Below are 17,314 nucleotides of genomic sequence, written 5' to 3' on the forward strand. Positions count from 1 at the left end.
GAGTACTTCTTGCTACAGATGACAAACCAAAGCCCAGAGCAGTCCCTGGCCAGGAGTCTCCTGTCCTTCCAAAGTCCAGGGTAGTTGGATCATGTAGGTGCTGTTTGGCTTCTCATCTGTATCTCAGTCAATTAAAACAAGAGTCCAGCTATAGAAGTAGTCAGAGCTAAGCTTATTAAGAAGGTATCTCCCCTCCAAACTGAGTTCACTAAGGTCAGGGACTGTTCCTGCCTATCAAAGCACCTGGTAGGCGCTGACTAGGAAGAGGGGTGGTTGAATAGAGAATGGATGGGTAGATGAAGGATTGACAGGTTAAGTTCTTGCTGGATTGTATTTACTGTTTGGTGGACAGAGAAGGCCATCTGGGCTGGGGAGGTGGGAGAACTGAAATAAGCAGGATGGCATTCCAAGTTTGGAAAAATGACTGAGCAAAACTATGGAGGTTGGGCCAAACAGGGCATACACAGGATTCATCTACACTGTGTTGCCCCGTTGTCCCCCTTTCTGTGCACACTTAGTCCCTGCTCATCTCTTGGCAGAGCCCTTTGTTCCTGCTGGGCGGCCAGGACCTCCCACTTCACCCCCTCCCTTCCAGTTGGATTGCCTGCCAGCAAGGCTGCAGATTCTGCAGCCAGAGACCTGGAGACCTGGATTGTTGTTGGAGAAGTGGCAGGTTTGTTTGCTCCCTAGCCCTCGGAGAAATCTTAACAATCAATGGCCAACAACACTCTGCCTGCGGCTGCAGCATCGATCCTCTCCTCCCAGGGCTGGTGACTGGGTAGCAGGTAGGCAGATGGAAGGTAGCTGGGGCAGCCTTGGGCCCTCCCAACTGGGGGCTGAGTCTCCATGGAAGCTGAGGGGGTGGGAAATCTCAAGGTGCCAGGACAGGTCAGACTGGTGCTGCAAGACCCCAAAGGATGGGAGAGTTACCCGAGGCCTCTGACCTTTGGGCTGAGACTTCAGGGGACACAGTTCACCTTATACCCAGCTCTGTGCTCTTGCCTGACCTCCAAGTATTGGAAAGGAGTTTCATTCCTTTGCCACTAAGGACAGAGCAAGATAAAATGTCTCTAACCTGCAGCATTAAGAACAGAAAGCAGGCATCAACTGAAGCAACTGACACCACCAGAAATGTACTAGGAGGTTAGGAGCTGCTTATGTCTTGAGTCTATCTGACAATATGAGCTTGGATTTAGTCTATAAAAGACAGGTAATAGCTTCTATCTCATAGATATGGTATGAGAACTAAATGAGTTAATGTATATAAAACACTTGGTAGAGAGCCTGGCATAGATTTGGTACCTAATAAATGTTTGCTATTGTTGCTGCTTTATTATTGTTTGGATGGTTATGTTCTCCTGGGTTCCCATTTGCCTGTCAGAAGCTCTGCTCTGGGCTGGGGGAGTGGGTTTTGCCAAATGATCCAGCCCTCTGGAACAGCCTTACTACCTATGTAGTCCAGGATAAGTGACTTAATTTTTCCTAAACTTAGTTTCCCCCATCTGTAAAGTGGGGATAACTAATCTCTTCTTGTGCATATTAAAAAGGTACATGAAAGCCTTGACTTGTGAGGCCTGGGCCCCTGGGGATTCTGGGCCAAGACTCACACCTAGATATGTTTGTGGAATGAATGAATGAATGAGAGGTGGATATACCCCAAGAGCCCTGCATTTTTAGAAGCTGTGAAAGGTTCTTGGACCTGAATTGCTGTGGTCCTGGATGATTCTTAGGGCCCCATTTTTCCATTCAAGGGCATGTCAACTGAGAGCTGCTCCCCAGATTTCATATTGGTCCCTCCAAGCTGTGTGAGGATGTCTGAAGCTTAGAACGATGAGGAGGCTGGAGCCAGATGACATGGGGTTGTTCCTCTCTTACCTCAATCCTTCAAGTTCATGCCATGCATTCCTCTCAGCCACTAGGATGGTAGGGAGGTTCTGAGGGAGGGGGTTAGGAAGGCTAGGCCTTGAGCTTACTTCTGCAGGTGTTCACCTGTGCAATTCTCATATAAATTTTAATGTGTATTTAATGTGTCCCCTGTGCTAAGCTCTGTGCCACGGAGGACACTAGCTGATGGGGTACTAAGGTGTGACTGTAGAAAAGCTATTCCTCATTAAGAATGGCCATCAGCACCCAACCCCCAACCCACCTCAGGCTGACAGCATGACAGCTTAATTTGTAGAAGGAAAAAAAAACTAAGTAAAGGCTATAATTTACAGTTGGGATAATTGGCCAACTGTTAGGAAAGAGGAAAAAAAAATTCTAACATACAATCTATGTAAAAATAGTGTGCTTGCTACACAAACTCAGCTTCAAGACATGGTCCCAGCTGCCATGGACACACCTCTCCATTGTAACCAGGCAGCTGACCCTAAGCAGCTTCAGAATAAACAATCTGGAACTGCCCCAAGATGTATGGGGTAAGCAAAACGACTCGGTGTCCTCTTCCCTGAGTTCAATCTTGTTGTCGGGAAGAGTATTAAGCAACTAGACACTTATGACCCAACAAGATGGATACCTCGATGGGGGGAAGCCAAGGGATAGTAGAAGCATGGAGTAGTACTTTGCCTCAGCCTGAAGGACAGGTGAGGCTTCCCCTGAGAAACCACAAGATGCCTCATAAATACATGCTAAAGAATTACTGAAGTGCCACCTAAACCAATACTTGAAGCATATATAGAGTGAGTCAGGTTGGTCCAGGAGGGGAAAAGAATTTTAGGCAGAAGGAGCAGTAAGAACAGATCCTCAACAGGATCTGTTGAGATCTTGGCCAGTTTGGGAAATTGATGCTGAAAATCCTTTGGCTTGGCTGGATTAGTCATCTTTCTGGAATTGTTGCTTCCTGTTGGAATTGGCCTTGGAGAACCTCCTAGTACCTGCTTTCTACCTCCCAGTTACAGACCAGGGCAGCCGGCATTGCCTCCCCCAGACACCTATTACTTATGGAACCCACTCCCCCATCACAGAGAGTAGGCTAGTAACCTGGAGACCCAGAATCTGCATGATTCTGAGGCCCTGATGTGCTCCCAGGCTTGGCAAACATGATCTTGATATAACCTTATATTGAAGGCTCCAAAGAGTAGAGGCCTAGAGAGGCCGGGGCAACCTGCCACAAGGCAGGCTGGGCTCTTAGCTGTGTGGGCTGAGAGAGGTTTCTTCCCTTCAGTGTTGCTCCTGCCTATAGACAATTTTCTATGCCCCTTTTCTTGTTTGGTGGGGAGGGTGGAGTACTGAGCCCTGACAGCTCTGCCCAGGTGGGGGCGCAGGATTCCTGAGCTGAGCCCAGACTGGCAGATGGGCTCCATGGGGCTTGGAGAGATAGGGACAAGAAGGGAGGGAAGAGGCTGGAGGCACTGCGACTGGATGGAGAGCAGGGTTAAGGAGGCAGGCTTTCTGACATGCCCTCCATATTCAGGAAGCCATGGTGGGGCGGGGCATGGAAGCTCTGTTTCTAATTAAACAGTGCCTGTGTTTCTCCTTGCTCCCCATTATTATCCCACAGCACCCCCAAGGCATTTTAAGCTGCCACCTTGCTGAGGAGGCCAGGATGGCCGCCAAAGCCAGCCAAGCTTGATGTGCTTAGGAGGTGAGGGGCAAGAAGCCAACTCAGACTTCCCGAGTCTGTCCTTGTCAGTCAGTCTCTCATTTATCCTCAGAAGCCCAGGGGGGCTCCTGCCATCCATGTCAACTTCTGGGCCCCTGAGTGGAATCCAGACTGTCTCCTGTGGGGCTTTGTTCCCAATACTATGTCCTGACCCTGAAGCCAGACTAGGGACTAGAGAGTGGAGCCCGATGTCAGTTTCAGCAATGGCCCCCAGACTCAGGAATATGCTGTCAGAATCCAGCACCAGCCACCAACAGAGGAGTCTGCTGGAAGCAGCTATTACCATTTTAGGTTAAGACAGCCCTACTTTGTTAACCCTTAAGGCAGTGGGGATCCTGGAAGCCAAGTCTTCTTTCCCTTTCTCTCCTTCCTCCTTCCGGCCTCACCTCCCTTACACCATCTTCCAGTTCTTGGCAAAGCAAGCAATTGAGATTTGCTGTCCCCACCCCCCTCTTCCCACAATATTCTCAAGCAAGCTCAGAGAGGTGGAGCAGTGGGTCCAAGGTCGCACAGCCACAGAGCTCAGGAGACCCAATCCCATCCCAGTTTCAGCTGCTTCCACCTTCACAATCTCCCCAGGCCACATTCACACATGCAGAGTTTAATTAACTTTATTGATATTCAGAAATTAGGAGAATGACTAAAGGTAATTGCTCATTAAAAATCATTAAACTGACACAGCAGGCCCGGGCAGGCGCAGCCCCTCTTGCACCGCCTTCTTCTCCCGCTGTGGCAAGATCTCCCCGGCACCACCCATGGTTTGGGAGGACCCCCACCGTCCACAGTGCACCTCTCATCCTGGGTCAATCATATCCCTGAAGCTGCAAAGGGAATAGGGGACTGTGCCTGCAGGGCAGCACTGCACTCACCCTATCTCTGGGCAGTCTCCCAGGAATCCTGGGGCTTCTGGGTTATGCCTGGCTGCAATCCTGAAGCCAGAGTCCCGAGTGTGAACAGATCTCTGAGGGCTGCGAGGAGGCTTCGGGAGGCACTGCACTAGCCGCAAAGGCTCAACCCAATCCCTTTGCTCCCTGAAGCTCTCCTTCACTGAATTCCCCAAACCCTGAGGTGGCCAAGTGCACTCCCAATGAGAGGAGTCAGTACCCAAGACTAGGACCATGCATCCCCGCTAAAAAGGAAAAGGCTTCTGGTTTGCGGGGTGGGGCTCCGTCTTCCAGACCCTCTTATCTGCCAGGCTGGACACTAACAGGGCTGCTTCCTCCTTTCCCTTGAGGAGTGAAAATCTTCCCCCAAAGTCAGGTCTCTACCCCGAAAACCCCTTGGGCAGGCTACCCCACAGGCACTGGAGATACTAGTGGGGCAGAGGAGGAACACTAGCTGGGACACCCAGACTTCTGACCACAGTGGACAATTCCTTCCAACACCCACCCCACACCCCATCAGGGCTCCAGGAACTCCCAGCCACATCAGCCTTCCTCCTGGAGACCCGAAATCTCACTCCAGCCTCTGGCAGAGGCTGCATCCACACACTAGTGGCCTCACAGGAACCTACTGCTGAGTTCTCACCCTACATTCAGACCTCTTGAAGTGCAGACACCCTGGGACCTGCTACTCCAGACACACGAGGCCCTGATTACACTCACACTGATGTACACACACTGCCTCAGAATGTATGCCAGAGGACAAACACAGGTCCTGTGCCCTAGGGGAGCTGTCCAGAACAAGGTTATAGCTAGATTTGATATGGTCCTGAATTCGTAGGGACATCCTCAGACAATCAGCGGATCTACAGGCTTCTCCTTTTCCAATCCCGTCCCTGAAGTGGAGCTGGCGGGATTCTTCTTCCTCTCCCGCCCCAACGTGAACACAGGGTTTCAAGTTCCCCCATGCAGCTAGAGGACCTGGCATGGGCAGTTAGGTGGCTGGACCAGACTCCCCGGGAGCAAGTGAGCACAGCTAGAGGCTCAAAAAGGTTCTTCCATGCCTCTGAGACCCTGGAGTGAAAAAAGCTGCCGTCCAAGGACCCAGCTCAACCTCATTCTCAGCTGCTGCCCAGACCTCTGACACGGCCTGGAAAGATTGAATGGTTAGAAATCACCCCTTCCTCCCCCTATCAGGAGCTATAACCATATGGCAAGGGACGGCAGGAGCAAGTGCCGCTTCCCGGATCTCACCAGCCGACCGCTAGGAGCTGGAGAAGGACCTGAACATTTTGTAGCTTCGAAGACAGCTTGTTTGAGCCCGGACGGCAGGTCCAGATGAAACTCCAAAACCCTATCCTTTACCCAAAACTCCCTTGTTCCCTACTCCAAGGCCAAGCTTCACTTGACCCGTGTCCACGAATTTGGGGGCCTGACTGCGCCTAGGGCTGGGGGCCGCTGGCAGGGAATCCGTCGTCCCGCAAAGACTCTGCCGCCCTGGGGTGGATGGGGACCGGACAGGATGTCAGGCCCGGAGAGGCAGAGCTCTGGGCGTGTTCGGTGTGTGTGTGTGTGTGAGTGTGAGTGTGTGTGTGTATGCGCGCGTGTGTGCTTGCGTGCGAGGGCAAGGAAAGGACTTCGGGGAGGACAGACTGTTTATCCCAGGACCTCATCTGCTGCAGTCCAGTGCAGTGCGAGGAGCTAGATGGAGAACCCCCGGGGCCCCCGAGTATGTCCCCAGAATTTTGCTCTAGGTTTCGATTCTGGGGTGGCAATGCCAAGGCAGAGGGAGGTAAGCGACGTCCTAACCCGTTGTCCGGCCGCCATCCGGCCGCGTTCCTCCGCAGTGAGGATGCTAGAGACCTGGAAACCGGCTGCAAAGTCGAGCGAAGTTTGGCGGGCAGCAGGGGAGGAGGGACCGCGGGCCGCCAGCCGGACTGTCCCGACTCACCGCCCCGCTTCCCCCCTTCGCGTGCGCCCCGGCGCCCCCAGACGCCTGTAGTGTAGCGAGGTAGCGCGCGGGTGAGCGCGTGTGTGCGGGGAGGGGGTGGCGTGATGAATTGCAGCAGAGAAATCCCATTAGATCCGGGGAGATGATTAAAGGCGAGGTCTCGGCCGGGCGCGAATGGCGGGAGCCTCGGCAGCTTCCCGCCCGTGGATCCCGCGCCCCACCCGGCTCGGCCAGCGCTGGGGTCAGCTTAACCGGCAGGATTCCTTGCTTGGACTGGACAACCGGACACGCGGAGCTGGGCGCCGGGACAGGTTCGCCCTTCCACCCCCTACCACCGGACGCTGGGGTCCCTTACCGTGAGCCAGGAGCGCCAGCAGCGCGGGCAGGAGCAGCAAGGTTGCTGGGCGCATGGTGTTGGTTGCGGCCGCGCCCCGGGCAGGGGCCGCGGCGGGAGGGTGAGGGGCTTGGCAAGACGTGGGCGCGGGGCGGGCAGAGCGGGGTCCGGCAGGGGAGAGGGAGCGGGGCCGCCGCCGCCGCCGCCGCCAGCGCCTGACAGAATCAGCACCACGGCCAGCGCCTGGCGTCGGCGCCGGGGATCGCCGCGCGGGGCTGGGGGCGGGGGCGCGGGAGGAATGGTTTACCGTAAAGTCTCAAGCAAAGGCGCAGAAGACCCAGAGGCGGGAGCACAGGCTCCCGCGCCACCGCCCGCTCAGGGGAAGGACTGCCCTACTAATGTGAGAACACGATCCCCGCACTTCCGTGCTGCCCACGCCCAGCCAAGCCTGCCACCCTCTCCCTCATTAGCATCCCGCCAAAGTGGTAGCCTCTAACCGAATTCTCCTGAAGAGAGTAACCCCTTCCCCACCTCTATCCACCCTATCCTGGTACCTGAGGGCGCCAAGGGTGACCTGGGAAGATATCCACGAGTGAGGCAGCTGGTAAGGCCTGTGTGCCCTTGTGCCAGCTCCGTCCTGGGCTGATAATGAAGATGGCTTTTGAGCGTACAAAGGACAATAAATTATTACTTTGCGCTCAATAAATGCCAGGACTCCAGGCAGCTGCATCAGCAGCAAACTGTGCTCACAGAAAAGCTTAATTATCCTGATATTATAGTTAAAAGCCAGTGGCACTGTGTCCTGGGGAGACATTCTTCACTTGGCAGGAGGCAACCTGGGCAAAGCTGTGGGGAGCTGAAGGTAGGATCCTAGGTCCTCATGCTGCCCTGGATCTCCAGGATCCTGCCTTATCACACTCTGTGGGACCAGAGCAGCTACAGTGACAGCCAGGTGGCACAGATCATTCATGCCAATACCTGTTCCAGCTCCTGGAACTGGTGGAGAAAATGTGATGGGAGAAGAGGGTGTCTAGGGCCATATTTTACAATTTAATTTACTTCTTCTTGTTGTTTTACTCTGCAGTGCTAGGGATTGAACCCAGGGCCTCACACACAGTAGGCAAACTCTCACTGAGTTACACCCTAACCTGTTAGGACTGTTATAGATGGAAACTCAAAGGAAGCCCAGAGGGTATAGCTAAAGGCATTCAATTACATGGAAAAATAAACTGCCAGGGCTCTTCTTGGGTTGGGCACCCCTAATGATTCACAGGATAGTAAGGGACCAGTCCAATTGTGCCATCTGTAAGGCTGCTGTTTAGACCCAGAGGTTGGGCTCACATGAAGAGCATCAATGAACAAAGTAAGACATGACCCTGTGAATGGTGTTATCATTCCCTGTAGAGAAAGGGAAAGACTAACTTCCTGTGGCCCTAGAGAGGCTTGTGTTTAGTTTTTGTTGTTGTTGTTGTTGTTGTTTTTAACTGGAACTTGGCCCAGAATCCTTCCTGACCTTGCCCTGGAAGCGAGTGGCAAAACTTCTGTCCTTGAACCTCATTCCTCAGAGAGTCTTTGGTCCTTAGGATTCTCACAGTCTTCCAGCTCTTCTTGAAGGATTCTCTCTAGATCCTCTTGTGGGCTCTGGGGAGCCTCCTCAACTGCTGTAAAGAATCCCAGGCAGCAGGCAGGTGGCGTGTGGAATTAGTTGAGGGGAGACGCTAGGAGAGGATTTTTGGACAGTCGTTTTAAGAAGCTGAGGAAAAAAAGAGAGCTGTAGCAGAAGGATAGCGGGAAGGGGGGAGGCATTGCTGAAAGGATCAGAGGTGAGAAGAGAAAGCCAGGAAAGAAAGTGCAGAGGGGAGGGAGAAGGAGAGTCTCCAACAGAGGAGGGGAAGAGGCATAGCAGTAGAAGGTTCAGTAGCTGGGGAATGTTCAGGGAAATATTGGCAGATGTTATGGGATTTCTCTGTGAAGGTATTCCTTTTTTCTTTTCTTTTTTGTAATGAGATTGAATCCAGGGCTTTGTCCATATGAGGCAAGTGCTTTACCACTGAGCTATATCACAGCCCTGTGAAGGTATTCCTGAGCTCCTCCCAGGTCTTTGGGTTTCTTAGAACTAAGCAGCTTAGGCAGAGGGAGTGAGCCATGACCCATGGATGGATCTTTTTTTTTTTTTTTTTTTTTTTTAAAGAGAGAGTGAGGGGGGGGAGAGAGAGAGAGAGAGGGAGAGAGAGAGAGAGAGAATTTTTAACATTTATTGTTTTAGTTCTCGGCGGACACAACATCTTTGTTGGTATGTGGTGCTGAGGATCGAACCCGGGCCGCACGCACACCAGGCGAGCGCGCTACCGCTTGAGCCACATCCCCAGCCCCATGGATGGATCTTTGTGTTAGGATGATTCATGCCCCCTGGAGGCTGGTGGCAGTCTCACCTGACTCTTCTGGCAGCTAGGCTCCTTGATGAGCTGGGTGCTACCTACAAGAAGGATGGTGAGAAGAGCTGTCCAGAAATTTGCCACACTGCTTTCCCTGCTACCTGAACTAACTTTAGGCATTCAGGGGGGGGGGGGTCCCCTGGAGACTACAAGTCCCACAATACAGCACTATGCCCTGATCTCAAAGGATGGGTTTAAATGGCATGGTGGGAATAATAATGCATCTAGGCTGTCCCCGACTCTTGAAGATGGTCAACAAGCTTCTCTGTATGGGTTCCCAGTTAGCTTGAGGCAGAACCTGGCTAATATGGGAAGCAGCTGAGATTTTGTCAAACACCTTCTCTCATGCCAATCAAGGGGCCCAGTCTTCCTAGATCTCAGCATCACCAACAAATTGAATACAATAAAATGTCCGAGGGAATAGTCAACTGTACCCAGAGCTTACAGGATTATAGTACTCAATTTATATATACATTTGAAAGTGGCATGTTTTTCCTTACTCATTTAATTTCTCCCATTTTCTCTCTGTCCCCCATTTGGCCTTTTGCCCCCAGAGGACCCTGGGCTTCCCCAGCTCATGTAATTCCTCACTAAATTCTCTGTCTTCTCTATTAGTTGTAGGCTCTGAAGGTATGGACCAAGTCAGTCTCATCTGGCTCAACTTAGCTCAGTAGCCAGCACAGAGTAGACTCTCAATAATTATTTGTGAATAAATGATGGTCATGAGACGTGTCTAAAGCCCAAGCAAGGCAGGGCATTGGTGTCACAGGAGAGCTGTGAGATAATGAAGAAGGGGACAATGAGTGAAACCAAGACAAATAAGCTGCTATACATTTCAGTCAATGGAGAGAAAGAGGAGGACATCCAAAGGGAGGGGGCGTGGCTTATGCAGAAGGAGAGATGGAAAATGCCAGTCAGTGAGAAGGGTAGTTTGGCAGGAGGAAAGGAAAGAATAGACTGGGGACAGTCTGTGAGAGAGTTTGTGGCCATTTGTGCTGCAGGACATGCTTGGTGGCTACATTTAAGGAATTGCCTCATCCCAAAGATGTTTGCACCCAAATGGGAGTCTGGCATCATTAACTTGGGTTTTCCAGCACCACAGTAAGTGGTAAGAACTGGGTAGTTTAATATTGACTCAGAAGGTGGGGATCTAGGCTACTAGGGTCAGAGGAGAATTGAGAGCCAGAGAGGGAAGAAGGGTGCTGTCCAGTTCCGGCAGCCCTTGCAGTACCTGTCCAGACTGTGTCAGACATCCAGCCCACACCACTGGAAAAACCAGCTTCACTTCCCCACTTTAGAACAAGCCCATCAATGGCAGGATCACAGGCATATTGGTGACTTATTTTGAAGTCACTGTCAGAATGACACTGCTTTCTAAGCAAGAAGAGGAGAAAATTACTCTCCTCCGAGACACTTTTCAAACCAGAGCTGTATCTTCTGTGGTGCCAAAGGGATTAGAGGGCTTTGTGGAAGTAGGGGCCGGGGATGCCACATCATTTCAGAGACTGCAGGGGCACAGAGCTACCTGCTCACCTCAACTGACTTCTTAGAGCAGTCTCACAGACCTTGAAGCATCTGGAATAGTCAAAGATGTCAGGCCTGGCTTTCTGGATTACCCAAAGTCAACCCTTTGAATTTAGGGGCAGGAGGAGGATCCTGCCTTGGGAAATGAAGAGTTCTAGCTTTTGGGCATTTGCTCCCGCTGGGGGGGGGGGGGGAGGGATAGATCAGCTGTAGCAAGAGCCCAGGGTAGATGGAGACAGCAGTGGTTTGATGTGAGCTACTTTCCATCTCCAAACTGAGGCCTCTAGCCTGCCCACTCCCCCAGCCCAGGCCTTTGATCCTCCACAGCTCCATAAATGTTTAATGCCACCGGCTGGGCAGAAATGAGGCAGGTGCTGGAACAGGCAGACCAGGAATAAGACTTGAGATCCACGATGTTGGCTAGGTTATTTTCACATAGGGGCCCTGGAATAGGTGGGAGGGAGGTCTTCCCCCTTCCATGTGGAGGGAGACATCCCAGGGTTCAAGTTTGTGGCACTAATAAAGAAAACTCTTTGAAAACCACCAAGGGGCTGAAAATAAAATGAATAATCAATTGCAAAAGCCCAATCCCCGGTTTGATTGAAGGCAAAAGATGGAAAGTTAAATGACAATCAAATGCAAATACAGCTCAACAAACACCACAGCAATTACCAGGCTCAGGAACCACATGGTGCTTGCAGGCAGCAGGGGTTGGCAATTTGGAAGCCTGGGCCTGTGCAGAGGTGACAAGTGTGGGGCTATTTTAATGGACAGTTAAATAGATGCAAAAAACTCTGCATCTACTTTGCATACCCTGCTGATGAGTGAGGAACTGGAATCCAGGGAGGTTGTGTTTCCTTCATGGCTGCCTCTGCGTCATTTCGGATTGGAAGAGGCCCTGAGTGCTTAGAAGTCCAGATCTCAGTGAGCACGGATCCCCCCACCCCCTGCAGTCTCATTGGATTCTTCCCATCCACTGGTGCTGAAGGGCCAAAGGTTGAAGTTGAAGGGAGCCCATGGGATCCTTCACACAGGACTCAAGGCACCAGCCTTCCAACAGCCCAAAGGCCCTGGTAAGAGTGGCCTTCGCCTCTAGATTTGCATAATGCTTTGCATCTCATTTGAATGCTATTAATTTGGTGTCAGGCTAGGTTGGCATGGTGCAGGAAAAAGAACAGCTGGCCTTCTCCCTCCCTTCTGTACCCCGGGGCTTACTCTGAGCATAGCCCTCCCCAACTTGGGGGGCATGAGGCCTCCACTTTCACCACCCCCTCCATGTTCCCTGATGCTTGGAGAGTCTCTTAGTGAAACTGGAGCCTAAAAGCCAAGGCTGCCTGGGCAGTTGCGGCCACTTGCAGAGTTATGCTGAAGGAAGAAGAAGGAGTCCCCCAAGGGCATCCTTGCCAGACCCAGAGATACCATGGGAGGATGCTGGGAGCCTTCATCTCCCCAAGCAATCAAGGCAGCTTGGCTTGGAAAGGGTCCAACAATAATAACCAGGAGATGGAGGGAACAGACAGGTGATAATCCCAGAGAAATATAGAGGGCTCTAGAAATGAAATCCTCTAAACTCAATAGTCCTAGTGCTTGAACTTACATAAAATACATCTATCCAGAGGCATTGGGTTTACAGTGCTACTCTGGGGCCAGATACTGGGTACCAGGCTGATGACCATGTGATGAGAGAGCAGGTCACCAGGTGGTGTGAGCATCTGAGAAAGAGGGAAGAGCCCCCGGGTATATCCTGTGGGCTGTCCCTGGCAGGTAGGCATCAGGGGCCAGAGTGAGCTAAGGCTGGAGGTGGGTGAGTGGGGCTTATTAGGCTGGCTAAGAGGTCCCTTGAAACTATCTTAGTTATTTCTTATGTGAAGCTAGCTATGGGGCCCCCCTGGTTTCTTGCTTAGTTGGCCTAACCTGGATTCTTGGTCAACAGACATGTGACATGCAGGGAGGAGACATCAGGAACTAAAAGACGAGTTTCCTTTTGTCAGAGAGAACTAGGGCCAGGCCCACTCATCTCTGAGGACTAGGGCAGGATGGGGGAGACAGGAACAAATACCCCAGCCAGATTGACCTCACACTCCCTGTCCCTGACAGTACTCACCTTGGAACCAGCCATAGTTGTGAGCCAAAGAATATTTTCCCGTTTTCTGCCTGAGACAAGATGGGGGGGGGGTGCTTTGAATAATGTGAGAGGATAATTGTGTTTTCCCCTTTAGCAAACCCAGACATGAAGCCTTGCAATTACATAAGGGATGGACTCATAGCGAATTCACATTTTACAGAAAAGCCTTAAGTATTTCCTCTTTAAAAAGATTGCCATAGCTCAGTGAGATGGTTTATGCCTATAATTCCAGCAATTTATGAAGCAGGAGGATTGCAGGTTCAAGGCCAGCCTGGGCAACTTAGTGAGATCCGTCTCAAAATAAAAAAATAAAAAGGGCTAGAGATGTAATTCAATGGTAGAGCATCCTGGGCTCAATTCCCAGTACAGTTCCAGCAATAAAATAAATAAATAAAATAAAAAGATTTCATACGCATTTAAAATAAATTCACAATAATTCTATACATTCTTCATTTTATTGTTTTTTTTTTTTTTTTTGGCATGCTGAGGATTGAAGTCAGGTCTTTGTGCATGCTAGGGAAGAATTCTATCACCAAGACACATCTCTTCAGCCCTGTGTCCCACCTTCCAGCCACCCCTTTTTTTTTTTTTTTTTGGTACCAGGATTTAAACCCATGGGTGCTGAATCACTAAGCTGCATGGCCAGCTCTTTTAATTTCTTTTTTTTTTTTTTTTTTAATTTTGAGGATCCTACTAAGTTGTTTGGGACCTTGTTAAGTTGCTGAGTCTGGCTTTGAACTTGTGATCCTCCTTGTCTCAGCCTTCAGAGCCGCTGGGATTACAGGTGTGGGCCACCATGCCCAGCTAAATTTCCCATTTTTAAGAAAGTCAGCCCCTGATTTCAGTGCGCTTTTTCTGACCTTTAAAAAAACAATAGCACCCTTGATTATTTGCTGTTCCTGGGCATTGAGCCAGGAAATTCAACTACATCCTCATTACAATCCTATGAGATAGATACAGTGCCGTTATTGTCCCTGTTGAACAGAAGAAGAAACTGAGGCTTCAGTTGTGATTTGTAGCCTGTTAGTGGTGAAACCAAGATGTACTATCAAGGAAGGGAGCAGGTGGGGGAGGGATTGCAGGTTCCCTGAGCCTCTGGTTTCTGCCTGAGGTTGGCCTGCAGGAGGCCTGGGCCTAGATGTTCTCCCTGCTGTGGCCCTTGGAGGGTGAGCTGCTTGGAACAGGCAGGGAGGATTGGTTACTTATTAATTTATTCATCTGACACATATTTAATAAGAACCCAGTTTGGATCCCCAGCTAAATGCCAGCAGAGTGAAAGCACACTGGCCCTGTACATGCTGAGGTCACAGCCTGGTGTGGGGCACATACAAAGAACATCTGTCTCAATGCAAAACTGCACACCACAGGTGCTCCTCAGAAAGGCTCTGGGTGCCTGCTAGGGAGGTCCACAGCTGGATGGCCGAGAACAAGAACTGTGCACGCAGCATGGGATGAATGGAGAGGTGACAAGTGTAGCTTTCCAAAGCCGAGGGGTGGAGCATGATCTCCAGATTCCCAAAGCCCATCCATCTGCCCATCTCTTCATCATCCTTCACCCAAGTACCTACCCAGTTCATTCATCAGCCTCTTACTCATTTGTTTCCTGAATGAGGGAACATTTATTTTGTTTATTTATTGTGGTGCTGGGGACGAACCCAGGTCCTTGCGCATGCAAAGCAAACACCCTACCAACTGAGCTATATCCCCAGCCCTGAGGGAATATTTATTGAGTACCTTCTGTATGTCAGGACCTGAGCTGGCTCCTGGAGAGAAGGCAGAGAGACAGAGGTTCAACCCTCTATAACACAGCGTAGCTGTTTAAGTACAAGGTACTTGAACAAGGCTCTCCAGACTCTGAAGCCAAGTTCCTCCCATGGTCCACGCTTTCTAAGGCACGGGTACATCATCCCTTGAGATGCCACAGGATCCTCCTGGCATCTAATCCTGTTCCTTCCTCCTGCTGAAGCAGCCCACCTCTTACAACCCCAAAGTGTCAGGTTTTGTTTCTGCTCTTCCTTTTCATGGACCCTTTCTTTGGATTTCAGAGGCATCACAGTCCCCCAAAAAGCCAGGTAACCTGGCAAGAGCACTTGGTCAGGCCTCCCTCAGGAGCCAATTCCACTTCAGAGCAGGCAAATAAGACAGAAATCCCGAGGGGCACTCTATTCTAGCCATGCAGTCCTTGAACTCCTTGTCCTCTGCTTGTGACGTCACGATGGTCTCTATAGCAACTGATTGTGAGGTCACTGGTCCTTAAAGCCACAGAATCTGTGGGTCTAGACAAAGGCCTGGGGGAGAGAGGGAGGGTGCAAAATGGAGACCAGAGAGAGAAACCACCTCCTACAGGGCAAGGGAAAGGCATCAAGACCCGTGGAGGGATGAGGACTCCATTTCTCTGTCCATCTTCAGTGACTTGTAGAGCAAGAGCTGCTAGAAAGGGAGGCTGCTCCATGAGAGGCTGAGGGGCATCCCGAACAGCGTTTGGACTTCAAAGCCTCCGTTCAGATCATGCCAGCCTTAGGCCTGCTGTGGGCATGTTTTAGAGCTTCTGCTTCCTGACCTATATGAGGAAAATGGTGCCACTTTTACCTCAAATGTCTTCAGTGAGATAATCTGCAGGAGAGCTTGGCACACAGTAGATGCTCAACAAATGCTTGTTGTGTTCATTTTTCTCCTCCTCAGCCATTAGCCTGGGTTTTGCATCCTATCTGTGCTTCATTAATGCTAACGGGAAAAGAGCAACTGAGGAGTAGAGGGCAATGTGTAGAGAGGGTAAAATAGGGGACCTGGGTTCAAATCTTGCTTCCGCTACTTACTATTGTAAATCCTTGAGTAAATCACCACATCTCTCTGTGCCTCAGTTTCTTCTATTTTTTATTTTTAATTTTTTAGATGTAGATGGACACAATACCTTTATTTTGTTTATTTATTTTTATGCGGTGCTGAGGATCGAACCCAGAGCCTCGCACGTGCAAGGCGAATGCTCTACCGCTGAGCCACAACCCCAGCCCCAGTTTCTTTTCTTTTATTTCTGTATTTATTTATTGGCCCTGGGTATGGATCCCAGAGGGACTCTATCACTAAGCCACATCCCCAGCCCTATTTTGTATTTTATTTAGAGACAGGGTCTGACTGAGTTGCTTAGCAACTCACTTTTGCTAAGGCCGGCTTTGAACTTGCAATCCTCCTGCCTCAGCCTCTGGAGCCACTGGGATTTTAGGCATGCACCATCACGCCTGGCCCCAGCCTTTTTTTTTTTTTTTTTCTTTTTCCCCACTTATTTTTATTTTAAGACGGCCTCGCTATGTTGCTTAGGCTGGCCTTGAACTTGCAATCCTTTTGCACCAGATTCCTGAGTTGCTGGGATTTCAGGCATGTGCCACTGTGCCCAGATCTGTGCCTCAGTTTCGTTAATGTCAAATGGGAGGTAGTAATAGTATTGTCTTTTTAGGATACTTAGAAAACAAAATGAGACTCTGCAAGTGGCCAGCCCCATGGGTGCCTAGAGGGAGAATTGACACCTTGAGGAGGGCTGTTTCTCCAGGTGCTGGTCAGTTTTCAGGAAATGTGAGTTAATCTGTGAGTGTCCTAAACTAGAGAGTGGGAGAGCTCTTCAAGCCATGATCACTTTTCCCTGTCTGGATTCTCCCTAGTGCAGATACCCAGTAGCGTATCCAATTCATACTAGCCACAAGGGCTGCATGCCAGCATGACTTGGCACCAGGGCCAGCCATGTCTCACTCATCTATGAAGCCCAGGTCAGGACCTGACACCCAGCAGGTATCAGCAACAAAGTAAACTGTGTAAAATGACATCTAATGATATATTGGCTAGCATGTCTTCCGCACATATCCTGGGCCAGGTTTTGTTCTGAATACTTGACATATTGTTGATCCTCACAACAATGTAGGAAGTAGATATTGTTTTTATCTATTTTTAAAATAAGGAAACAGAGAAGTTGAGTAATTTGCCCAAGATCTCACAGTAGGCAATAATGGAGCTGGGATTTGAACGCAAGCTACTTGGCTCTAGAACCTGCACTCTTAACTCCCACCCCGCTAGGCCCTGTCCATCCATTTTTCCATACCTGCTACCATCAATTTCCTCCTCCTGCTCTCCCACTGGCCCCTCTCTCTTTCCAGCTGAGCCTGGGCCCAGTGCATTCTGAAGAATGCAAATTCTCTCCCACCCGCCTCAACCATCTGCCTCCCCCTTTGCTGAAATAAAGCTGTGGCTGCCACCACAGCTGAAGCCACCACCGGATCCCTTGCTTATTTCAAGTCCTCCTAAAGCTTGTTGAGTTCTTAACTTATTAAAGATAAGCACATGGAAATAGGGAGCAAATCTCTTTATTTATGACATAATCTCCAGCCCAGAAAAGCGGCAGGAACAGTGTTGCCTATATTAGGGAACCAATACGAAAAAAATCAATTAGATCCGCCAGAGCGTTTCCCTATTAACTT

General features: G+C 50.3%; 1 protein-coding gene and 1 long non-coding RNA gene across 5 annotated transcripts in view; one reads left to right on the forward strand and one right to left on the reverse strand.

The window, feature by feature from the left end:
* Sez6 (seizure related 6 homolog) overlaps nt 1-7,028 on the reverse strand; it is a 52,787-nt gene extending 45,759 nt beyond the window's left edge. For all 4 annotated transcript variants that reach the window (XM_013359834.4, XM_021728106.3, XM_013359833.4 and 1 more), the window contains exon 1: nt 6,789-7,028. In XM_013359834.4, coding sequence (XP_013215288.3) covers nt 6,789-6,843 — 55 coding nt within the window. In that variant the 5' untranslated portion in view covers nt 6,844-7,028. The remainder of the gene's footprint in view (nt 1-6,788) is intronic.
* Nucleotides 6,329-17,314, forward strand: part of LOC144376126 (uncharacterized) — a 29,293-nt gene continuing 18,307 nt past the window's right edge. The window contains exon 1 of the long non-coding RNA XR_013436226.1: nt 6,329-6,744. This is a non-coding gene — a long non-coding RNA (uncharacterized LOC144376126). The remainder of the gene's footprint in view (nt 6,745-17,314) is intronic.

The sequence above is a fragment of the Ictidomys tridecemlineatus genome, chromosome 3, assembly GCF_052094955.1.
Source record: "Ictidomys tridecemlineatus isolate mIctTri1 chromosome 3, mIctTri1.hap1, whole genome shotgun sequence".
NCBI classification, from domain to species: domain Eukaryota; kingdom Metazoa; phylum Chordata; class Mammalia; order Rodentia; family Sciuridae; genus Ictidomys; species Ictidomys tridecemlineatus.